Source organism: Eschrichtius robustus, chromosome 7, assembly GCF_028021215.1.
Source record: "Eschrichtius robustus isolate mEscRob2 chromosome 7, mEscRob2.pri, whole genome shotgun sequence".
NCBI classification, from domain to species: Eukaryota; Metazoa; Chordata; class Mammalia; order Artiodactyla; family Eschrichtiidae; genus Eschrichtius; species Eschrichtius robustus.
Window position 1 is genome coordinate 8,628,739 of NC_090830.1, and position 27,481 is coordinate 8,656,219.

The 27,481-nt window shown below is 36.4% G+C and overlaps 1 protein-coding gene across 1 annotated transcript in view; it reads right to left on the reverse strand.

The window, feature by feature from the left end:
- The window catches only part of RYR2 (ryanodine receptor 2), a 535,211-nt gene that overhangs the window by 384,645 nt on the left and 123,085 nt on the right, over window positions 1-27,481 (reverse strand). The window contains exons 9-11 of the mRNA XM_068548931.1: window positions 26,270-26,369; window positions 25,466-25,562; window positions 4,617-4,691 (exon numbers count right to left, since the gene is read on the reverse strand). Coding sequence (XP_068405032.1) covers window positions 4,617-4,691; window positions 25,466-25,562; window positions 26,270-26,369 — 272 coding nt within the window. The remainder of the gene's footprint in view (window positions 1-4,616; window positions 4,692-25,465; window positions 25,563-26,269; window positions 26,370-27,481) is intronic.

Genomic DNA, 27,481 nt, shown 5'->3' on the forward strand with positions numbered 1-27,481 from the left:
GAAGCAGGTATTTATCTGAAAAAAGAAATCTCTTCCTATGCTTTAAATTTTAATAATGTGGAACAATTATGTCATTAAAAACCAATGAACAAGAAAGACAAACAAGACTATAAATTCTAATAGAGTCAAGAGGAAAAACGGGAAAGCAAAATTGAATGCAACACAGAGAAAATATAAACTAAGATTGCAGAAAAAAGATAAAAAGCAAAGTTGTGATCATTAAAGTCTGCTTTTAAAAATAATGACTTTCAGATAGGGTAGAAAAGAAAAATTAAGATACAGACCATCCTTGCTTTGCACAGTACTGTGTTAACTGAAAGCCATCATTATCAGAGCCTTGCCCTTACTACGGTACAGAGTGGAAACAAGGTTCTGATAATGGTGACTTTCAGTTATCATGCTAGTGTGCAAAATGAGGACAGCCTCTTACCAATGATGTAAAATCAAATTAAAAAAATACAAATAAAAAGGATTTACCATGCATACAAAATCAAAAGAAAACAGTGATGGTAAAGTTGATAGTAGAGAAATTAGAATTCAAGGCAAAAAAGTATAAAGGGGACACTGTCGGGTATTTTATAATGAGAAAGATATACTCTAAAAAGAATGTACTATGTTATGAAGCTTCACATGTCAATGGCAAACAGAAAATGAAACAAAAGAAACACAAGGATAATTTTTTAAAAGACAATTATAGTGGAAGCTTTACCACTAGGTAAGGAATCAAATAAATAAAAAGTAAAGGTATGGAGGATTTCAATATGATTTTATTAATTAATAAACCAGTTTTAATACAGAAGCATTATAAACTTTTATATTCTACAAATTAAGAACACTTTAAAAAGAATTCACCAATCTTAGTGAACTATATGTCAATTTTATGCTGTTTTCCCAACCTGGATTTTTGACCTGAACTATTAGCCTGGAAAATTAACAGTAGAATGATATTGTAATAAGTCCATTTTTACATGGATTCGTTTATAAAGACAATTACTTTGGACAAGTCCTCCTACTAAATTAATAATCATGTACCAATAAACCCTGATAATAACACACTATTGTCTTAAAAATGAAATTAAAGTTCATTTACCAACAACAGCATGTTAAAGCATTTCTAGTCTGGTAATAGTGTATACTTTTTACCAGAATTTCTATACGGTATTCTGGATACCATGTTCAAATCTATTTAATAGGGCTCATATACATAAGCACTCCTCTCAAGCCACTGTTAGAAATGGAATGAATCTGACCAATCATCAGCCAAACTTTGTAAAGTCTAAACACATTTTCTTTAGCTCACAGGTCCAAAAGAAAAGAGGAAAAGCGCAGGAGAATCAAGGGGCAAGAAAATAATATTTCAGTAAAAACTGAAAATAGTTACAGTAAAGAAGTTATATAAAGCAGCTTCCTATATTATTGAAAACTGTTCCATATGTATTATCTATATTTACTTGTAATTATCTCAAAGAAATGAGGAGTATTTGGTCACCTGTCATGATATGTTAATTTTTTAAAGATTTGTAACACATAAGAAAGTGGAATTTTACTTAAAATACAAAATGCGTATTTATAATTGCAGTGATCATGCCCATTACAGAAACTAACATATATCCTACTTACAGTGTTCTTACAACTTTGTCCTGGGGTACAATACAGGAATGTGTTTTCTATTACATTTGACTCCCAAAATTAAAACTTACCTTATTAAAATGTTCATAATACTGAAAAACTTTTGACAACATTAATGTTATGTAAGTAAGCAATATAAAATATATAATTACTGGAGTACATAAATTATAACAAATACAAAGTTTGGGGCCTCAGTGGAGGAAAAAAAAACAAATGGTATCCCAAAGATTATAATACAAACATTGACCTTTGGAAATAAAGTTCTGTCATAAACATAAGCAGGATCTTTGACTATTAACTTCCTAAGTAAAAAGAAAAATTAATTATGTGGCCATTGCATATAATAAGACATGCAAATTAAATGCAATCTAATTTGTAAATGAGGCCAAAGTAGGTCAAAGATGCAACAAAATCTAAAAAAAAAATTTTTTTTTAATAATTACATTTGTTACATATGAACCTCCTGCTTTCCTACTGTAGATATACATCAAGGGTCATAGAGTAGAATCAAAACACCTCTCTGTAATTTTTTAAATGGTTGAAAAAATGGTTGAAAATGTCCCTGATCCACCTTGGCTGTCAAGCCCCCTTGCTGTCATCTGGATTCTAACATGCATAGCTACAAACACATGGTGATAAAGTACCCCCTTTCATCTCCATTATCTGAAGAAGGCCCAGGCCCTTTCTATATATCAGTCAACCAAATTCAAAGTGAAAACAAACTCCAAACTTTCCCTTTCAAACTTCAAACATTAGGCAACAGCAGAGAAACAGAATTAAGACCACGGGATAGAAACACGTGCTGGATAATGGGATTTATGTAATTGCAGTTCATCAACAACATTGTTGACAATGAAAAGGAACTCTTGTTGGGCTTTCAGGAGCTCTCATCCTTTTTTTTTTTTTTTAAGCCTATAAATTGAGACAGATTTAGGTCCTGGTTTCCTCAAAAAAAAAAAAAAAAAAAAAAAAATCATTTCTTTAACCACACAATTGTGAAGGGTAGGTAGATCTATAAATGTGAAAACACATCTGGAGTCCGTTTTTTAAAGGCAACAAAACTTCTCTAAATTTCACTTTTTTGGACTATTTCATTTCTCTAATTAAGCTGTCATTTTTATAATACACTAGGCAAATTACAAAAGTACATGTATATATTTGAAATTCTTTTCCCTAAATTCTCTGAATAATTTATGAAGCACACAAAAGCTATGAGTTTTCTTCCCTTTCCTTTTAAGTTATCTCTTCTTTTTCCATTGCATTAAGAGGTGCACTTCCCATAAAATTTTACTTTTATGATTCACTTTGTTATAAAGTAGAAACTAACACACCATTGTAAAGCAATTATACTCCAATAAAGATGTTAAAAAAAATTTTACTTTTAAGTTCAATGTTTATCAAAAGTTTTAATATTTCAGTCCATTTGACCAACTATGAATTTATATGGAAGAAATTTAATATCATCAATTAATTAAGAATTAATGGGGTTAATATAGAAGCACTTTTTTAAAGTCACAGACTTACAATCAGAGAAAATATAAAAAATAAATTTAATTTACATGCATTTTTTTGGTTGAATAGGAGTATGACACAGTAAGCAGAAAAGTCTTTCAATCATAAAAAAAATCCAATTGGGGTACCATTCTGTCATGGGAGAGTAAAGGAAATATGATTTCAATGAGAAAGATGAATAACACATATTTTTTTCACTGTTAAAGGGACCATGTTCAAGTATTTTTAAATAAACAAAGATGGGTATTAAATCACAGCAGTACTTAGAGACAATGGGATACTTTTATAAGACTGGTGTAACCATTTTATCTTAAAATGTCACTACTTATAATACATTGTAAGTTATATTCTATGCATCTATTTAAACTGATAATGAACAAATTTCTATGTCAAGCCTAACAATGATCAAAGAAGTACAAAGTTTTTCAAAATCATTGTATGGGATATGTAAGCAAAAAAAACAAAAAGACGAAAAACTGAAGACCACTGAACCACTTTAATCATCAATAGATAAGCATTAATCTCAAAATATCAGGTTGACAAAGACAGCTATTCCATAATAAGATAGTTCCCTACAGCCATCCATGAAGTCTGTTACCCTAAATCAATAATTTTTTAAAGTGTCATATAATAGGGAACAAATACATTGAAAACTTACTGATTTTTAGGTAAAGGACTGAAACTTCCAATCTTTTTTTTTTAAATTTAATTGATATTTAAATTCTATTTAACATAGTTCAAAATGACACCTTTACCATCAGTATTGCATTTACATAAAGGAACTAAAAGTCAATCTCTGGACAGCTTATTGAAGTCACCAGAAAAAAAAAGGTCATTGTTTCTATAATGAATACACAGTGACTTGCTTGCAATCCACATTTCTCACTCAGCTATCAAGCTATTTGTAAGTAAAGATAGTGACTGCCAGTTATGACTGTCACATCTCACTCAGGTTCAAGTTTCCACTGTTTTACATGTGACTTTACAAGGTTAAACCCAGACCTGAAATGTGTGACAGGGTTGCAAACAATTTGTCCTGTCTCCAAACCTTACATCACTCTGCTCTGGGAGCTCTTCCTGCCAGGAGATGAACAGACTGGGACAGGACGATATTATAAAAACATATGGGAACATATGTATATGTATAACTGATTCACTTTGTTATAAAGCAGAAACTAACACACCATTGTAAAGCAATTATACTCCAATAAAGATGTTAAAAAACAAAACAAAACAAAACAAATGAGGCTAAATGCAAAAGCAGATGGTATAAAATTGTTGCTTACTACCTGGTGAATGTAGGCTAGTGAAAGATAAATAAAGGCAGGCGGAAGGTAAAAGAGGAGAGACTCTCCACTTTCTCAGGGTTTCATTTGCTTGCTGGTTGTTAGCATGACCATCTCACATAAAAGCACAAGAGCACTCGATGTACTTTGTACCCGGAGCGTCAGGCTGTATTTAGAAGTTCTACTTACGCAACTCTTAGCGTCTCTAGTCTCCACAGGGAACGTGCGTGAACAGATACAGCACCGCCTTCGTAATGAACAGTTCTGTTAAAAGAAATAAAAAGCCCAATTTTAACGGTGCATTCTTGGACTCAATTTTTCAAGCCAATTCAAAGAGAAAAGTAAATGGGAAGGCTTTGGAGAAACAGTAAAAGCTACTTTTTGGTAGGAGACAATATAGCTGGAAATAAAAATAACAACAGTGACCTGAATAAACATTTGATTTAAACACATTCCTTCGTCCTTTACTCCCTCTCATCCCCTTCATCCCCTCTCCCTCACCCTGGCCATTTTTCTCTCTTTATCCCAGTGAATACTTTCACCATTAAACTTAAGTCCATACATGTACTCCACTATGAATTTAGGTGTAGTTTAATATATTTCAACACATGCATATAATTATTTGCAATTCTAAACTCTTTCTAGACATTTAAAACATTTTAAAGAAATGTGAAAACACATTAATTTTAATGTTTTCATGACAATCTGTTAAGTGATGAGAGATAGGAAAATGTAAACATCAATAAAATGTAAATATCAACAAAAAACTCACACACACACACACAGAAATTTCTTCGGATGTACATCACACATACCAAAATTCCAAAGCTCTCGTAATAACAATTTGTTAATATGCCAGACGTGATGCTAAGTAATGTATATACATTATCCAAATTGGTCTCTATACCATCCGCTTGAGATTGGTTTAAGGAAACCAAAACTTGTTTCCTGTTTCTTTCCCGAGTGCTCACCATCTGCCTCTCCACTGGGTCTCTTCATCATCCAAACACACATAACCCTGTCCAGTCACAAACATAATAACGTGTGACCATATTTTCCTCCCCTGCTTCCCTTGCTTTTCTGCCTCATTACCACCTCCTCTTAATCCTCAGTGCACTCAATCTTGTCTGCAGACCCACTTCTCCACGGAGACAGATTTAGCTGAGGCCATCCAATGACCTTCATGTTCCCAAATCCAGTGGACTTATTTTTTTTAAACACTTTGGAAAACCCTACTGCTTTGACAGTTTTCCTAACACCATTCTTGCCTGCATTCCCCTTACCTACTCAGATATTCCTTCTCATTCTATTTTTATTGTGGAACTTTTCAAAGACACACAAGTAGAGAGAACATTATAATAAACCCCAATACACCCAGGACATAGCTTCAACAGTGATCAATATAGGGCCAACCTTGTTTTACCTATAACCACAAGTTATCCTTCAACATACAACCTCCACATAAAACAATACAAAAGTATTTTTCTATACTTGATATACATATATATACATAATCTGTTTTTATGAAATACCCATTCACTGCTCAAATTTTCCCAATTGTCTCAAAAATGTCTTTTTCACACTGAAGTAATGCCATTTGCAGCAACAAGCATGGACCTGGAGATTATCATACTATGTGAAGTAAGTCAGACAGAGAAAGACAAAAATCATGATATCGCTTATATGCGGAATCTAAAAAAAAAGATACAAATGAACTTATTTATGCAACACAGACTCAGAGACTTGGAGAAGGAACTTATGGTTACCAGGAGGGAAGGGTTGGGGGTAGGGACAGTTAGGGAGTTTGGGATTGACATATACACCCTACTATATTTAAAATAGATAACCAACAAGGACCTACTGTATAGCACAGGGAACTCTGCTCAATACTCTGTAATAACCTAAATGGGAAAAGAATTTGAAAAAGAATAGATACATGTATATGTATAACTGAATCACTTTGCTGTACACCTGAAACTAACACAACATTGTTAATCAACTATACTCCAATATAAAATAAAAATTTTTTTAAATGTAGCAAAAGCCATAGAAGACAGAATGATCAGGCATCCTACCGAGAAGCATGAGGTAATCATTCTCAGGTTAACTTGCTTTCAAATTTTATTCTTTTTTAATAATGAATCTACTTTTATCCATCATGTCACAGGATGGGAAAAATCTGAATAAACTGTTCTTCAAGGAAAAAAATGTCTTTTTCTTTCTGTTGCTTTTTCAAATCAAGATCCAAATGAGATGCATAAATTTGTTTGGTGTCTTTATTTTATTCTCGAACAGTTCTCCCTTCCTCTTTTTTTTTCCTTCTTGCCATTTATTTGTTAACAAAAAACTGTATCATTTGTCCTGGAGTATTTTCTACATTCTGAATTTTGCTGATGACAACCTCACAGTGTTTTTTAACATCTGCCTCTAAGTGGTAGATCTAGAAATCTAGAAACTTGCTCAGGTTCAAGTTTGTGATTCTTCAGCAAGAACATTTCAGAAACTGGTGTTTGCCTTCCTATTACATGACATCAGGAGGTAATAATGACTACTTGTTTATCTTTCTACATTAAAATTGATTCAGGATCACCCTGATCCATTATAACCTAAGAATTTTAGGTACATCAATGACCAGGGTCCTCAGTAGGGGCTTTTTAATGGTGGTTGTGAATATAATCATGTGGATAGCTTTTAAAATCCTGAAACCTTGCCCTCACCACTGGCCAATTAAACCAAATCTGGAGTCAGGTGTTTTAAAAGCTCCCCAGCTGGTCGTAAGGGGGAGCCAAAGTTAGGAAACTATGGTCTATACCAGTCTCTAAACAGTAGCACTACTGACACTTTGGTCCGGGTAATTCTTTGCTGTGGGGGGATGTCCTGTGCACTGTAGGATATTTCCCACATCCCTGGCCTCTACCCACTACATACCAACAGTAGCCATCCAAGCTGTGACCCAAGTTGTGGAGACATATATATATAAATCCTAGTATATAGAATATATGTTATATAAAAATACATTCATATATATGTGTGAATGTGTGTGTGTGTGTATATATAATTCTATAGAAAGAATTTACTATAAGGAGTCTGCTCATGCAATCATGGAGGCTGACAAGTCCCAAGATCTGCTGGAGACCCAGGAGAGCTGATGATGTAAGTTCCGGTCCAAGCCCAAATGCCTGAAAACCAGGAGAGCCAATGGTATCGTCCCATTCCAAAGACTGACAGGTTCGAGATCCAAGAAGAACTGATGTTTCAGTTTCAGTTCAAAGGTAAGAAATAATTGATGTCTCAGCTCAAAGGCAGTTAGGCAGAAAGAGGTCCCTCTGATTCATGAAGAGTCAGCCCTTCTGTTCTATTCAGGCCTTTAACTGATTATATGAGGCCCACCCACACCAGGGAGAGCAATCTGCTTTACTCAGTCTATAGATTTAAGTGGTAAACTCATCTAAAAACACCCTCACAGAAACACCCAGAATAATTTGATCAAATAGTTTGATCAAATATCTGGATACTGTGTGGCCCAGTCAAGTTCACACATAAAATTAAACATCATAATAACTGAAAGTCCAACTTATCTATCTATATTTCTAAATCTGGAATTAATACCTACATGGTGAGTGATTCCTTTTTTTCTCTCCCCAAGATAACTACAGATAAATTCAGAGTGTTTCAGAACACTTGGATCATCCCAAAAACGTTAGTTTGATCAGTGAAGCATGAGCAAAAGAATTGTCTTATACATGAATTACAAAAATAACAATTACGTCATTTTCAATTTACTTTTGTTTCTTCAACATAGGGAAGCCTTAAATTTAGTACATTATTTTAACACTGGACAGCTCATAATCAATTATTAATGCAGTACCACAGACACCACCTTTTTTTTTTCCTCCAAGTGAACTATTTTTTTTAACATCTACCATATGACCTTCAAGCAATGGGGTAAGGGATGTTGTCATTAGTGTTCTACTTTTTGAACACATACTGGTTTCTTTTTGTCCAGAGAGAGGCTAGAGTGTGTAACAAATGCTGAACAAGAAAAGAGGGAACAAAAATAATACAAAGAAATTTAATCAGTCACATCCAATTTTGATGATGAACCAATTACACAAGTTAAAAATAAAGAAGAGTAGTTTACTGGCTTCTAAAGATTGCCGTGCCAATTCAAATGCTTATGACATGTTTATGTAGAATTCAGTAGGGACAAAAAAAGTCATATCACTGTATTTTAGTTACTGCAATGCAGGGCAGTAAAATAAGATCAGAATTCTTCATTTTTCCAAACTTGATGTTCAATAAATGAATGACGGACCACAGAGCTAAATTCTCTTTTGAAAAATGTTTTTTTAAATCCTAACGAAATAGATTTTAAAAGTCATAATTGGTATCCATAGGAACCATCACTACTTTTTATCTCAAAAGAAATGTGCTGCTTTAATACATGTAGCAAAAATGATTACTTTTCTCCTTTTGTACACATAAGTTTATTAATTTAAAGTATCACTGAACATTCATAAAATCCATCACATGCACAGGCTAAAGAATAAAAACCATGTTATCATATCAATAAATGCAAAAAGCATTTGACAGAATCCCACATCCATTCACAATGAAAACTCTTAGAAAACTAGGAATAGGAGGGAACGTCCTCAACTTCATGAAGATCATCTATAATCAACATCATTCTTAATAGTGAGAAACTAAATAATTTCCCCCTAAGATACAGAACAAGGCAAGAATTTCCCCTCTCACCAATCCTTTTCAACATTGTACTAGAAGTATTAGTTAATGCAACAAAACAAGAAAAGGAAAAAAAGGTATGTGAATTGGGGAGAGAGAAAAAAAAAAACTGTTTTCTTTTGCAGATGACATGATGGTCTATGTAGAAAATCCCAAAGAATCAACAACAAAAATAAAACTCCTGAAACTAAGAAGCAATTATAGGAAGGTTACAGGATACAAGATTAATGGAAAGATTAATGGACAAACTCAACTTTCTTATATACCAGTGATGAACAACAGAAATTTGAAATTAAAACACAATACTATTTATATTACCACCAAAAGGAAAAGAAAGGTATATTTCTTACAAAATATGTACAAGATCTATATGAGAAAAACTACAAAACTCTGATGAAAGAAATCAAAGAGTAAATAAATGGAGAAACATTCCACGTATACAAACAGGAAGACTCAATACTGTCAAGATATCAGTTCTTCTCAACCTGATCCATAGATTCAACTCAAACCCAATCAATAACCCTAGGAAACTAATCAGTTATCTTCATAGCAATTCTAAAGTTTATACAGAAAGGCCAGAGACCCAGAATACCCAACACAATATTAAAGGAGAACAAAGTTGGAAGAATGACACTACCAAACTTCAAGACTTACTATAAAGCTACAGTAATCAAGATGGTGTGGTCCTGGTGAAAGAGCAGACAAATAGATAAACGGAACAAAATAGAGAGCCCTAAAATAGGCTCATACAAATATAGTCAATTGACCTTTGACAAAGGCACAAAGGTGCTCCATTCCTTTCAATGAAAAAAGGATAGTCTTAAATAGCTAAAGTACAGGAGATTTTTAAGGCACTGAAACTATTCTGTATGCATTACAAGGGTGGATATATGTCATTATACATTTGTCAAAACCCAGAAAATATACAAAACTAAAAGTGAATCCTAATGTAAATAACGGACTTTAATTAATATTAATGTGCCCATATTGACTCATCAGTTGTAAAGGAAGTACCACACTAAAGCAACATTTTAATAATAGGAAAACTGCAGAGGAAAGTCTGGAAGGGATATGTGGGAAGTATCTGTACTTTCTGCTCAATTTCTTTGTAAATCTGAAACTCCTCTAAAAAATAATGCCTATTAAAGCCACAGTAATCAAAATAGCATGTTATTAGCACAAAAACAGATATATAGATCAATGGAAGAGAATAGGGAGCCCAGAAATACACCAATGCATCTCTGGTCAATTAATCTATGACAAAGGAGGCAGGAATATACAACGGAGAAAAGACACTCTCTTCAACAAGTGGTACTGTGAAAGCTGGACAGCTACATGTAAATCAAAGAAATTAGAACACTCCCTCACACCATATACAAAAATAAGCTCAAAATGGTTTAAAGATCTAAATATACGACATGACACCAAAAAACTCCTAGAAGAGAACACAGGAAAAACATTCTCTGACATAAATCGTACCAATGTCTTCTTACAGCAGTTTCCCAAGGCAAAAGAAATAAAAACAAAAATAAACAAATGGGACCTAATCAAACTTAAAAGCTTTTGCACAGCAAAGGAAACCATCAACAAAACAAAAAGACAACATACGGAACGGGAGAAAATATTTGCAAAAGATGTGACCAACAAGGGGTTAATGTCCAAAATACACAAAGGGCTCATACAACTCAATATGGAAAAAACAAACAACCCAATCAAAAAATGGGCAGAAGACCTAAAGAGACATTTTTCCAAAGAAGAATTATAGATGGTCAAAAGGCACATAAAAATACGCTCAACATTGGTAATTATTAGAAAAATGCAAATCAAAACCACAATGAGATATCAACTCACACGTGTCAGAATGTCTATCATCAAAAAGTCTACAAATAATAAATGCTGGAGAGGGTGTGGAGAAAAGGGAACCCTTGTACACTGTTGGTGGGAATCTAAATTGATGCAGCCAACATGGAAAACAGTATAAAGGTTCCTTAAAAAACTAAAAATAAAGCTAACATATGATGCAGCAATCCGACTCCTGGGTATATATCCTGAGAAAATAAAAACTCTAATTCGAAAAGATACATGCACCTCAATGTTCACAGCAACACTATTTACAAGAGCCAAAACATGGAAACAACCAAGTGTCCATCAACAGATGACTGGCTTAAGAAGGTGTGGTATATGTATACAATGGAATACTACTCAGCCATAAAAAGAATGAAATATTGCTATTTGCAGCAACATGTATGGGCCAAAGAATATTATGATTAGTGAAATAAGTCAGACAGAGAAAGACAAATACTATATGTTATCACTTTTATGGGGAATCTAAAAACTAATGCAAATAAATCTATATACAAAACAGAAACAGACTCACAGACACAGAAAACAAACTTATGGTTATCAAAAGGGAAAGGTGGGGAGGGACAAATTAGGGATATGGCATTTAACAGATACAAACTATTATACATAAAATAGATAAGCAACAAGGATTTACTGTATAATACAGGGAATTACATTCAATATCTTGTAATAACCTATAATGGAACATAATAAAAAAATAACTGAATCACTATGTTATACACCTGAAACTAACACAATATTATAAATCAACTATACTTCAATTTCAAAAGTCTTAATTTTTAAAAATCACTTATTTAATGTTTTTAAAAAATATTTATATATTAGGAGAAAATATACTAGGACTTTACTAGGAAGAAAATGAAGAGGATGATTATAAAATTTAGCCACTTTTATGCTTTTCTTTTGTTTTGAAAAATATCACATTTTACTAGATTTAAAAATTTTACGTTGGCAGTTATTTTCTTTAAGCACTTTTAAGCTTACATCCAATGTCTCCAATTGTCTCTTACTTGAAGTGAGCTGTAAATCTTACTGTTGTCCCCTTAAAGATATCACATCTTTTTTCTATCCGTTTTTAAGTGTTTAATTTTGTGTTTACTTTTCAGTACTTTTAGTCTGATGTAAGTGCGGTTTCTTTTCATTTGCCTTACTTAGGGTTCATAGTTCTTGAATCTGTGGCTTAATATACTTAGTCAGTTGTGGAGAATTCTTAAGCAACTGTATTAAACATTGCCTGTGCCTTGTGTACTTGCAAGCACTCTTTTTCTTGTTCTCTGTCTCCCTCCTGCTTTTCTTCTCCTGCTGCCTCCCTCCCTTCTCTATCCTTTTATTTTGGAACTCCAATACATGTATGATAGACCATTCATCATTTATCACGTATTTCGTATGCTCTTTTTCATACTTCCCAATCTTTTGACTATCAGTGTTTCAGTATTAGGTCAGAATATTTCTTCTGACCTTATTTCCAGTTCAATAATTCTCTTCTCAGATATGTCTAAGCTGATATTAAATCTATCTGTTCTAATATCAGTTATTTTAATTTTCAGTTTTAGAATGTCTATGTGACCCCTTCTTATAGTTACCAGTTCTCCACCAAATTTATTCACCTGGTCTTTTAATTCTTAGATCATAATAATCATAAATATTTAAAATTCTACTTGTGATAACACTATTATCTGTGTATCCATGACCTGTACGCCTTTTTCTATAGTGTGTGTTTGCCTTTACTTTTCAGGTGGGTCCTATCTTATATGCCTGTGCTGTATAACAAAGAATCTGGCTGACCCATGCCCCTGGTTCTTAGAAGGGAGATTCTAAACCCTTGGAATTTCCCAAGTGATATAAGTGACTATGTTTTTCATGAGCCTCTTAGATCACACCTTCATTTATGGTAATGGGGCCACTCATGGTGGGCCCCTAGATAGCTTCAGTAAGAGGGTTGGCCATGCTGGAAAGACAAATAAGATGACCAGAGGGTTGGAAGTTTGATCCAGCCTGACCTCTGAGGAGTGAAAGTGTGGTGGAGACTGATTAAATAATTGAGTACATGATTGAACTCAAACATTCCTACATAACAAAACACCAAGAAAAACACTCTAGGACAAACCCTTGACGGAGCTTCCTGGATGATGGACATGATGATGTGCCAGGAGGGTAAGATATCTTGATCCACAGGTACAGGGAACAGAAACTCTACATTTGAAACCCTCCCAGACCTCGCCCTATACATAGCTACATCTGGCCCGACTTGTAATCCTTTATAATAAAACTGTAATCGTAAGTATAGCACTTTCCTGAGTTCTTAAATCTAAAGGGGTTATGGGAACCCCCAAATTTGTAGCCAGTTGTACAGTAGTACAGATGGTCTGAGGACCAGCCCTCTCCTTGTGGCTGGTGTCTGAGATAAGAGCAGTTTTGTAGGGAACAAAGCCCGTAATTTGTATGATCTATTAATTCTGGGGAGTTGGTGCCAGAACTCTACTGCAGTACATCAGTCAGGGTTGAAACAAAATAGCGTGTTTAATTTTGATTATTAGATACGGTATATGTAAAATACAGAAATCACTTGAGTTCTTTGTGTTAGTCCCCCACCCCCCAAAGATGTACTTTTGCTTCTCGCAGGTAAAGTAATCTAGGGGCACCAGCAATCCCACATCATCTTAATCCAAATGGTAATTAATATTATTTGAGGCTGAGTTTCAATACTTGCAAGGGCTGCTCTATTTCCAGTTCATCACTGCTTCAAGGGCATAGTTCTTTTAGTTCCCTCCTAAAGTGCCTCTTCTTTGGTGGGTCTTGTACTACCACTTTTGATCCACTTGCACTCTGATGCTTCCAGCAGCTCTGCCCCACTTCTGAGCCACTCAGCCACTGCAATCCCCTGGAGAGAAGAGGCTTCCTCAGATGCCGAACTCACTCCTCTGTCTCCTATTTTGGGAACCTGGCTCCACACATTTTCACTGCTTTTTTAGCTCTCAATTATCTTTGAACAGATTTTTGGTTTTTCTCAGAGGGAAACATGGCTTGGAATAACCTCATCTACTATTGTTATCACCATCACTTCAAAAAATTCTCTTTAAAATACAATTATTTTCAACTTTGAGTCCATCAAGCTAGTGCGGAATTCAAGCACTTATTATTGTTGCTGGAGTGGTACAGTAATCTCGGACCTTGGGGAGTAAGCCCAGTTCATTTGTTAGATCTTCTAAGCGCAAGGTCTCTATTTACATGCTCCTGTCCAGTCTGAGGGCTGACGCTTTCCATTCACTTGAGAGGCTCAGGACATTTTGCTCAAGTGAAAAACCCCACAGTCATTGCCCTCTGAGTCTTGCCATCTCCTGATAAGCCAGGATGAAATGGGGAGTAGCAAGTTGTCAGGGAACAGAGCACTGGTCAGCCTGAAAGTGGAACTCAGAAAACTCTGCTCCCTCCCCACTCTCTATGAATGCTTTAAAAAAATTTTTTTTAAGATAACCATAGATTCACATGCTGTTGTGAGAATACAGAAAAATCCCTTGAACATCTGTCTGGTTTCCCTTAATAGTAATATTTTTCAACTATAATGTAATAGTTACATATATACATAACCTTAATAGTTACATATGTGTAACTATTATATATGTAATATATATGTAACTAATAGTTACATATGTAATGTAACTATTACATATACGCTTAACTATTACATATATATATGTAACTGTTACCTATATATGTACTATTATATATGTAACTATATTTTAAAACTATAGTATAATAGTTACACATATATGTAAGTACACATATATTCAAGTTACATATATATGTAATTGAATATATATATATATATATATATATATATACTATAATGGTTTTTCAATGAAGATATTGACTTTGATACAATCCCCTGATCTTATTAAATTTCTCCAGTTCTGCTTATATTCATTTGAGTATGTGTCTGTGTGTGTGTATTAAATTCTATACCATTTTATTAACTGTGTAACTTCCTGGAACCCCATCATTGTAAAGGTCCTACACCACAAGGATGCCTCACATTGCCCTCTTCTAACTAAACCTACCTCCCTCTCGCTCCCCTCTCTTGCTTCCCTAACCCTGGATAACCACTAATCTGTCCTCCAGTTCTAAGATTCATTTCAAAAATGACATAAACATGGACTCACACAGTATGTGATCTTCTGGGATTGACAATTTTCACTCAGCATAACCGCCGGGAGGTCCATCCCAATTGTTATGTATCAATAGGCCATTCCTTTTTATTGTCGAGCAGCATTCCATGCTATGGTTGTACTGCAGACTGGATAACCATTCCCTTGATGAAGGACATCTGGGCTGATTCCAGTTTACAGCTTTACACTAAGTATTTGTGAAGAAGTATTTTTGTGAACACAGTTTTTGTTTCTTTGAGATAAACACCCAGAAATGCAATTGCTAGGTCGTATGGCAGTGCATGTTTAGTTTTTTAAGCAACTGTCAAAACATTTCCCAGAGTGGTTATACCATTTACAAGCAATTTATGAGCGATCCAGTTTCTCTGCATCCTCGCCAACATTTGGTTATCAGTATTTTGTTTTGTTTTAGCCATTCTGATAAGTGTGTAATGATAGCACCTGGTGGCCTTGTATTTCCATAATCGCTAATGACGCTGAACATCTTTCCCTGTGCTTACTTGCAATCTGTATGTCCTTTCAGTGAAACCACCGTCCATGTTTTGCACCCATTTTCTAATTAGGTTGTTTGCTACTGTTGAGCTTTGAGAGTTCTTTCTGTATTTTCAGATATTTGTCCTTTGGTGGACATATGATTTGCAAATATCTTTGGCCAGTCTATAACTTATCTTTTCATCCTCTTCACAGAGACTTTTACATAATAAAATTTTCTCATTTTGATGAGATCAATTTATTAATGTTTTCCTTTCATGGACATGTTTTTGATGTCAAGTTATAAACTCTATGATCTCAAAGATTTTTTCTTAAATGTTTTACATTTAAGCCCATGATCCATTTGAATTAGATTTCATATCAAGTGTGAGGTTTGGGCTGTGGTTCATATTTTTTTTTTGGCTTATGGGTGTCCATTTGCTCCATGTGAGTGTCTTTTAAGTCTGTGGAAAAATCCTTTCTTCTCTTCTCTTTCTGTCAGAGGGAATCTCTCTCTCCCTGTGTGCAAGACACTAAGCGTAACAGCCTCCTTGGATTTAGTCTCTAGGGAATAAAAGTCAGGAAGGGAAGTGCCTTCTAGAAAAGTTAAGCTTTCTGCCAACTCTCAAACCTCCCCTGAGGAGAAAAGTGCACTGGGACTTCTAGCTGCTTAAGTGGGGGAAAAAAAATAGGAAAAATACTGGGAGAAAACATACGTTAACATCACAAAAATTACCTCGCAGGCAAAAGTTTTGCATGTTGGCAAGTATGTGAGTTCTCTCTGAAAAAAATCTATAACATACATCATACTGTCAAAATATCCACAAACCACCCCACCCATTTGTTTAAATCACTGTCTTCAAGGCTCAGATTCCTGCTGTAGGAATAGGGATTCTTCCCTGTGGAGTGACGTGAAGTCAAGATGCTTCCAATAGAGAAGGCTCTTAGCCAAGGATGTGGGGACTCAGAGGCCTCAAAATAGTGTTCTGTTCATTCAGGTTGGTAGGTTGGTTTCTTCCCCTCCTGGAATTGCAAGCAGACAATAATCTTTTAGGAGTCACGGAAATCCTACAAACAGGGACCTCAAACTCCTCTGAATTAACCAGAGCGGTTCTCGAGGCGGGCATCACACTGCTCTCCTTAAACAACCTACGAGGAAGTGCATGACTTTTTTTTCTCCATTAATTTCTTTCACAAACACAAAACAATCAGCATGTGTGTGCAGATTCCCATATATTTGTCACTCTGTGAAAGGGGTACAAAAATGAATGATACAATCCTGGCTGAAAACTAAACAGAATAGATGAACACACAGATACCAATAAAGATAATAAATGGCAGTATGTGATAGATGCCATTTACCTGGGGCAGTTAAAGACACAGACAATTCTACTACCAACACGTCCTCAACCAAATTAAGTTCCGTGTGGTGATGTATTACCAGACCCTGGATGTTGAGGATTCACCTACGAATCCTTTGAAAAACAGAAAAATTACTCACACACAGTTTCCAATGAGAGTCGATACTGAATGGCAGGTTCAAAACAATTATGGGGAAGAGAAGTTTGTTCTACTAACTTACAGGCTGGCAAAAGTATCACCTCAAAATCCAAGGCCAGCACAGATTTCCTCCTTGTCTAATCCTCCTCAACGGGTAGAATAGTAAGATACGTTCTCTACGATCTCATTTTTTTATAGCCAGCACACATCAAAATGCTTAGAACATACAAGCCCTCAATAAGCATTAAAGGAATTGAAAAATAGACCCAGGATTAAAAGATTATTGCAGAGAGAAATTATCAGTGTTTCAGTTTACACATTTTCTCAGTAGAATTTCTGCTTGCACACCAGTCTACTACGTAAGGGCCTAAGAGAGTGTTTGGCTGAGCAGCTAAGCCCCAGGCAAGCTCCCAGGAACCTCTTCATAGTAACAGAGAAATCAAAAGTATATGCCTATACAACACTTAGAGAAGCATCACGTATTTACTCAGGACTGAGTCTGTGATATTTCTATTCAAGCTGCTGCACAAGGGGAAACAGGTATTGAGACAGGACATGGACGGGCCTCAGGCTGAGCAGTTTCTCCCCTGTGGACAGAAACTCCGTAATAGCAGAAACTCCATAAAAGCAGGATGATGGAGGAGGCTGGGCCCTGCCCAGGTAAGAGATAAAAGACCCCATAATCCTCATCCTCGACGTCAAGGAGACCTTCCTGACTACATATGTGCAGAAAGGCTCCTTGGAGGTCAAAAAGGGAGGCAGCGCCACCCCACAGTAAGTGATGCCAACTGCCAACTACCCATAGGCCTCTTCGCTAGAATCCATCTTGGCTAAGAGACGTGCACGCACACAGAGCAGGACCCTGAGGGAGACCAAATACGGACTCAGAACCAGGCAAAGCAAGATGACTGGTCAAAGGAAATCCGGAAGAAATGCCCCATAACAGTGATTCAAACTACCACAAGGGCGAGACTCTCTCTCTCTGAGCCCACCCGTGTGTCCATCCATACATACTGTACTCTTTTCCCTCCTAATAAACACTTCACTTGCTTCACTGCTTTCCACCTCTATGTGGAAATTCATTTCTACGCAGTTGATGGGCCAGGGCCTTGTCACCGGCCACTGGTCCCTGGTGGTCTAGTGATTAGGATTCAGGGCTCTCACTGCCCCTGCCCAACCTCAATCTCTGGCCGGGAACTAAAATCCTGCTTCAAGCCGCTGCAGGCCGAGGCCACCCGAGATCAGTATGTTTTGAGATGTCACGTCTGCATAAAATGTGAATGAATCATCGTGGATTAAAAACAATAACGTCCTTACACTCCGAATCCATATTAAAGAATCTTATAAATAGGACCAGAGCAGAAAAACAACAACAAACATTTGCTACTTTTACTTTTCACTCCGTACGGAATATAACACAACCACAAAGGAATTTGGAAATTAAAAAAAAGAGGACGCTTTTCTTTTCTTCCTGTGAGATATTGCTTACGCCTAGATTAAGTTAAGAAACTAAACGTGGACCAGTAAAAGCGGTCTTAAATTTTCACTGAGAAAATAACTGGGAGATTTCTCTCTCTTTCTCAATGTTGATTTTTAATCTATTGTCTCTTGCCAGTCACTCACTCTCAGTGCATCCAACACCTCAATTGGTTTTTTTTCATTTTTACTGTTATCCAGTGGCTCCAATTTCTGTGAATATTTTTAATCCTTTGCCCTCAAAGCCTGTATTTTGGAAAACAGTGCCTTCTAGCCCAGTTGTTTCTGGAGAGCGTGGCTCTAGACCAAGTCAGGCTGCTAAATGGTGACAGGCCGAAGCAAGGCCAGGGTGCTCTCTGCAATCAGCAGGGAGGTTAAGTTTAGGGGGAAGACTGCATCTCTCTACAGGGAGAAGAGGCAAAGAAGAAAAAAATAGCTCTCCTTCATGTGCTTACTCTTCTAGCGAAACTATTTGGGAAATCTGTCCTATCCCCAGACGCAGGCTAAAGAGGTATACACAGGACATGAAGAGAAGGAAGAAAAGTTCTTATATGATAACTTGACCGTTTTGGAGCAAAACAGCGCAGCTTCAGAAGCTTGCGCTGAGGTAGTGACTGAGGGCGTACAAACCCTGCAGGGTATTAGTCATCCAATTGTGTATGTAGACATAAACCACGCCTCTCCTTCTAAGCCAGACTGAGAGACACTTAATTCATTAGATCAAACCCATCTCATGCCTTATCAATTATTCACAAGTAAAGCTCACTGAATCATAATATTAAAAGGGGCATGAAGGCAAAAATATTGTCATGCATACATACGGCATGGCTTTTGCCTGCTGAGTCACATTCTGGAGAGCAAATGTAGCATTTATCTCCAGACATTGTCAGAAACAATGACTTAATGCTCCTGAGTTTGAAAGAAACAAGACAAAGCAAGTATATGCCAAGAGTAATGCCTGGTAAGATGGAAACAGGACAACTTCTCTATCCACACTCACGCCTGCTTGCGTTCTCTCTCTCTCTCATACACACACACACACACACACACACACACACACACACACACACCATCAGGTGTATTTTATCTATGCATGCATGGGTTATGTGTGTGCATTTATAAACAAGCATATTTAAGTTTTTATTGTTACATATCCCCACTAGAATGTAAACTCCTTGAGAAAAGAGACTTTGTATCTTTTTAGATACTAACAACCCAGCACCCAGAACATGGTGGTCATTCCACAAATTTTTATTAAATGAATAAAATTACCTATGAGCTATGTGGTAAAAACTGTTTTAACATACAAATAATGCTTTTCAAAAAACGTTCCCCTAATACCGGTTTCCACATCAGAGATCTCACATAATAACACTCCCCTAACTCATCTTTCTTAAAACTTATTAATTTAAAAGTATGACACACTTAATTCAGGTAGTGCATATTTAATCCATTAGTAAGCGTGTGTGCACATAAAGTAAATGCCTTTGTTGACATTTTATTGTATTCACATAAAAATGGATGGAAGTAATAAGGTGCAATCCAGAAACAGAATCTAGAACAGAAAACATTCCCCATATAAAAGACTTCATGCTTGAAATGAAAACTGATAATCAAGTTTCAAGGCTCCAGAATGAAATCTTTTTTTAAAGCAATAATTTAAAAGCTGTGTGGCATCCGACAGATCTCTTGCCAAGTAGCAGAACTTGTTTCTCCTTAATTTATCCCATCTCACTATTTGAAAAGTTTGAGAAAGAACAAAGAAATTACAATTCTACAGTTAACATTCCGTGCATTTCTCCCTTTCCCCCGCCTGCTCACAACGTCTAGAGATGATGATTTTACAACTTTTATTGTTGTTTAGACCAGTTGTATACCGGTAATTTTAGAGCCACACATCTTTCTAGAAAAATCTCAAGAAATTTAAAATAAAACCATAGTGATGCTTTACTTCACGAACATGTCAGAATTCAATCCGTAAAAGCAACATGAGCGGGAAGTGTGGGGAAAATATATGTTTAATTTAACTTTGGTAGGCTTCATTCTCCAATTCAATTCCACTTAATTGAATGGGACAATATATGCTCTTCATTCTGGGGGGTCTGGTTAACACTCCCATGAGAATGCACAGGAAACCACAAACATATACAAATCTAAGTGTGAAGAGGAAGTTAAAGATCACTCCATCAGAGAGAACAGACTTGTGGTTGCCAAGGGTGGGTGCGGATGGTGGGGAGGGATGGAGTGGGAGTTTGGGGTTAGCAGATGCAAACTATTACATATAGGATGGATAAACAACAAGGTCCTACTGTAGAGCACAGGGAACTATATTCAATATCCTGCAATAAACCATAATGGAAAAGAGTATGAAAAAGAATGTGTATATATGTATAACGGAATCACTGTGCTGTACAGCAGAAATGAACACAACATTGTAAATCAACTATACTTCCATAAAATAGATTATAAAATAATAATAATAAAAGATCACTGCATCGGTATCTAGAATTACAGTACCCATCGTTGAACTGCGTTTTCAACTGCTACAATTATAGTTCTATTATGTACATTCAAAACTTGTCATGGGAAGGAGGCACGAGCAGATTGACAAATCCACTTACTAACCCAGCATTTACGACCAAAATGGTCCTAAATTACTCAGAAGCGACTGTCACTTCTGGCCTTCTCCTTAATCAATTCCACTACTTCTTATAACAAACCTGATTTGACTTCAGTTATTTAACTTTAATAACAGAATATAATTGAGTGTAGCCAGATCATAATTACAGTGAAGAATTATGAGTTAAAAGAAATCTTCATATATTTCCCTGGAACTTCTCCAGCTCTCAGAAAGTCAAATTATTTTTATTTCTTTTTAAAAAATGAATCAAAATACATTTTTAAGGTTATCACTATGTGTTTTCCCCCCAATACAGATTCACATCAATTAAAGAAAGGCTGCCTCCTGGCTGTACAGTCCTTTGCCTTCCCCTCATTCTGTAAGACATTGAAGTGACTTAGCGTGAGGACAGGGAAAGATAAAGAAATTTCTACACACTGATATTAACAAGACCTGAAAGAAGATAGGGCTCTATAAATGTAAAATTTAAGGAATTACTTTCATCGTTGCATGCAAATAATTGTTCAATCTCACTGTGTAATCAAGACATAGATAACTTTCAGTCTTAAGCAACATCCCTCAGGCTCCTGCTGCCTATTTCTGACTCATTTTCTCCCTCAAGTCATGAGGAAGAAAGGGATGTCATGAGGCATGTCAAGTCTGACACCCATTTTAATCTAATTTCACCCGTGTAAACATGCCGTACAAGGGGCACTAAGGATGTGTTCTTACTGACATCACTAACTAGAAAGAGCTGCAATATGTTCATCTGAATACATATTGAGATTAATTTGACACAGAAATGAATAACATTAAATCCAGAATAATACTGGAGGGGGGCGGGAGCAGCCTTCAATACGCATACAATGGGAAAGCGGACCCAGAACAATACCAAACTGTCTCTGACATTTCCCCTAGTTTTCTCTGTAATAACCAGCAACGTAAAGAGTTACAGCAATGTAATAATAACCAGCAGGAGAGATGATCATACTAAGCGAAGTAAGTCAGAGAAAGACAAATACTGTATGATATCACTTACACGTGGAATCTACAAAAATGACACAAATGAACTTATTTACAAAACAGAAAGAGGCTCACAGACTTGGGAAACAAACTTATGGTTACCAAAGGGGAAAGATGGCAGGGAGGGATAAATTAGGAGGTTGAGCTTAACATATACACACTACTATATATAATATAGATAACCAACAAAGACCTACTGTAGAGCACAGGGAACTCTACTCAATATTCTGTAATAACCTATATGGGAAAAGAATCTGAAAAAGAATAGATATATGTATAAGTATAACTGATTCACTTTGCTGTACACCTGAAACTAACACAACATTGTAAATCAACTATACTCCAATATAAAATAAAAATTAAAAAAAAAAAATAAAAGGCATCCCCCCAAAAAAACCAATTAGCAGGAAATCTATAAGTATCCTGTTTAACAAAACCCCTCTTCAACATACAGACTCTCTAACGCGCAGGAGAGGTGGAAAACTGCAGTCATTGCCCATGAGCTTAGTCCAAGAAATGTGGGATCTATCTGACACTGAATATTCTCATTTGAAAATGAAAACACCCAACTGTTAAAACAAAAACTATGCTCATCCATTCCTGGCTTCTAAAGCTTAGCAAGAAAGAGGAGCCCTTCCCCACCACTCACCTACCACATTCATTTCAAAACAGAAGAGGGTTTTCTTTGATATAGTTTAGTGTCTCTTCCCCTAAAATCTACGCTCTACCATACTTTCACCCGCATGCCCAGGGTCCCTCAAATGTTTCCATATCTGACTAAACGCTGCTCTTCTGTCTAAACAATAGTGATAAAATAACAACAACAATAATACACTTGTTGATCTCCTAATATGCATCAAGGTTTTACGTGCTTTTTCCTACTGAACCTTCACAACAATCCCATGAAGTAACAGCTAACATTTAAGCCACATTTCACAGAGGAGAAAAATCATGTTTAAAGAAATTAAGTCACACAAGTCACACAACTATTAGTGGCAGAGGCGAGGCCCAAACCCAGGTCTACAGCCCATTCTCTTAATTACAAGTCTCTACAGTGTCTGTAGAAAGAGCAGACGGGCTCAAAGAATGACTTCGTTTCAAGTGTTTCGTTTAACAAGTCAGAGACTAAAGATCCAAAAGACTATGGCACAGCCTCTTTTTGCTCCTAAGTCTCTATGATGATATTATAGCATTGAACACATCTACACCCCAAGGCTACTTTGGGTTCCATAACTAACTTCCCTGGCTTTCCATTTAACTACCATTCTGCCTCTCTTGTGCCTTTTCTTCACCTGTCAGTGTCCTAAATATCAGCCTTATCTAGGATTCCATCCTCAGCCTCCTCTCTAGTTAGTCTATTCCAAGGCTTTGCAGCCCTTTAAAGCAATGCTCAAGTTGCTAAACATAACACTCTACTCACTGTTCCTCCCTCTCTACCTAGGGCTCCCATTCTTTCAACTACCCCCTGTGCACTTGTGATTTATATCCAACCCAAGCTTTGTCTACGTTAAAGGCTCAAAAATTCCAATTTCCCATAAACATTTTATTTTATTTCTCATAGATCCTCTGCACTCACCAGTGTCCAAAATCTCACTCAGTCCTTTGTATCAAATCTGTACATCTCCTACAACCTTTAACACCATCTCTCTTCCCTAGAGTCAGAAACTCTAGGGAGTTTCTCGCCCTTAAATCTGATACATTCTCTCACCGACCACATAGAGTTCATCCTTAAACGAGTCAATCTGACCTGAAATGTTTCTGGGCCAGGCTGTCCTATTCTCATGGCCACTCTCCAGGATAAGCTTCTCCTTTTCTCTCACATGAATGACTTCATCAGCCTTCTCCAAGTTGGTTTCCCTGCTCCAGAATCTCTCCACCTCCGATCTAAGTTCTTCTTGTTCATCAGAGATACTCTTTTCAAAGAGATCTGACCACGTCACCCCCCTCCCCACACACCCCTTCCCAACTATCTCAGGGTAAAAGCCAACCCGTGGGAATGGCACTAAGGAGCCTTCAAAAGCTGACCAAACTATTCCCTCCTGTCTAGTTTCCATGCTTCTTCCATCCTGCCCCTCATCACTCTGGAATAACTGCAATTCCCAGTATACACTGCATCCCTCTGAGTCTTCTGTTTGGAATTAATTCCTCAAATAAACCGTCTTTTGAATTCCCTCTCATCTTTTGTATAAACCCTATCAACACACCATTAACATCTTCTTCCTAACCTACTAAAAGCAGCACTTTTCGTTTAGGGAATTTTTCTAGGCTCTGCATTTCATGCTTCACCATAAGCTAGGTCTACCTGGGAGAGGTAAGACTAGCACCCAGGTCTCAGAGTGACTTTTCCCAAGGTTAAGCAGCTAATTAAAGAAGTATTAACTTTCTAAATGTTCTCTGTATCTTTCTTTAAATTACAAAAATAAATATTTATCAATAATAGTTACCTAAGTGATATGCTAATATTACGAGAAACCTCCATTAAAAGACTTAAAGCCATGTAATAAATCACCCGGATCATGCCTTCTCTCACAATAATCGCTTATTTATGCATTCCACTTACCATATTCATCCATTAATTTGTGAGGCAAAATGAAACATTCAAATCACCCTCAATATTTTTATGGTTTTGTATTATTTGTGCATTTTTCCCCATGATCCAGGCTACTGCTATCTTGGCCCAATGCCAAATAATATTAACATAAGAGAGGTATTAAAATCACATAAAATATTAGGGAAAATGCTCAATTTTATTATCTATCTCAGTAAATGGGAGGTAACAGAAAAAGGCCCTAAACCTTTGGGCACTTTGAGAAGTCTGAAACTGAACTGGAGACTAAACATTCCAGAAAGGGGATTCATCAAAACGAATGAACATTTCACGAAGTTTTAAGTAGGTGAATGTGTTCATTCCTCCCACTCAGGTTATTGTATTCACTGCTTCTCACCATGTTTTAATTATACAAGAATTTTCTGCAACTCTATTCATAGGTAGTCAAAACCGTATGTGAGAAAAAAACTTCAGAGGAGGCCAGCAATGGATCACTTCAGTAGACAGATGAATGACAGTGGCCCACTTTCTCTTATGCTAATGGCCTGAACAGACAAATCCTTAATTTACAAAACTTATATCAGAACAAGAAAATGCAAGGCTCAAGGCGCTGGGCTCAGGTACCAACCTTCGCTGCTCTTCACCGTGTTCTCCTGAAGGGACCGTGAGGCATTCATCCATGTGTCCGTGAAGCAACCTGAGGACGTCACCACCAATCAGATACCCTAGAAGGATTGAAATGCAGTCACATTTGAACTGTCATCATCAGATGTTGACAGCTGAACAGATCATCGGCTCCAATCTCCTATTTTCATAGACAGAGACACAGAAGTCCAGCAAGGCTTAAGTACCTGGCCAAAATCACAGAGATGGATGGTGCCACCTGCCTGCCACCTCTGAGCCCTGGGTTCCCAAGTCCCACAGTTAGTGACGTTCCCACTATTATACATGACCTCAGCCTCATAAAACCCTCCACTGAACATGCAAGCCTGGATAGGCCCAGATTTGAACTTACATAAGTGAGAACAACCAGAACACACATATATTTCCTGGGGAAACCCTGATGTACAAGCACTGCTGTGATCCAGTTCTAAGTCACGCACCCTGGAAGATGAGAAATCTTGACAGTAGCCTAACTAAGCAATACCCTGAGGCCAAAACACTGGAGAAAATAACCCCTAGAAAGCTAGCATGTAAAACACACACAAAAATAAGCTAAAGCTGACGATAGCATAAAAATAAGAGGAGATAAACCTTAACACAAACTTCACTTTTAAATAGCAATTCAAATGAGTTTCTTAAATGTCATGTATCTGCATTACAGAATATTTTGACACAAACAGCTCTAATTAATTTACTCATTATCACAAACCCAAAGATGACTGTCAACTCTGCATCAGGGACCAGCCCCTAATGGAAGTGGAGTTCTTACCTTGGGCTGCTTCACTTCCTGAGCTGATTGGGGCCACGCTCCAGAGGGTCTGCTGGAAAGCGGCGTCCACGTGCAAGCTGCCGTTGCCATAAGACAAGTGCTGCATTAGAAGCAAAAGAAGGCATCACTACAGGCTCTGGATAAGTCTCAACATGGAAGTGCTTCTGGCAACTCAAATTGAACGCTGCCAACATGGGACTGTCCACAGAGAGCCTCTGTTGCAATCCCATCACTCAAAAAATGAAGAGACTAGTAGGAAAAAAATTAGAGTTTATATTTGACTTTAGGTATTTTTCAGCTTCCTTCTAAGAGTTACTACTTAAGCCACTAATCCGAAAACACAAATAAGATAAATTTATTTGTGAAAACAGACGATTTTATTTTAAAGGCTTATTGATGGGCAAATTTGTACAAACAGTAGGCCCTTACCATTAAAATTATAATTAAGTTTTTACATATCACACTGTGACAGTGTGTTGACAGTGACGTAGGTTAAACCTACTGGACTAATGTGTTAGTTTCATGGGGTCCTTTAGGAATTTTTATCTACAATCTGATGTAATAGCCATTAGATGGCAATATTTCCTAATAGGCATCAAAAACCAAGACAATACATGTCCTTCAAAATGCAGACATTACAAATTTCAGATGTTCCTTCTTAAGTCAAATGTATTAAAAGAACATCATATTTCACATCTTTGAGAGCCATAATTGATGAGTTCTGAAATGATAAGTAAAGAAAAACAGAATTATGAGTATAGACAAATGACTTGCTTATTTCACTAACCATTACCTGGTTGCTGCTAGAATTTCAAACATACAAAGAACAACCACCTTTTTTCTTGGAGTCATCTGAGTAAACATCACCAATATTCCTATAATGTTCCTGCAACACTTTCCAATGCTGATGACAGCCTAAGCTTTTAAAGACTTCAATTGTACTAGAACTTTCCCAGATATCTGACCTTCCTAGTTAGACAAACAGCAATCAACAGCATACAGAGTCACTCTGGTATATGCCACAAGCCTTTCAACATCCAAAGGTCTCTTCTGCCTAAATATACTAATCTCAAGTCACCAGCAAAGGTAGGCATTTCGTTTTCTTTCTCTTAAAAACAAAACCCAAGAAATTTGTGACATTTGACATATATGTAATTATCAGCAATTTTCCAATCAATAAGATTAAAAGTGGAGGCATCAGATTTAGCAATA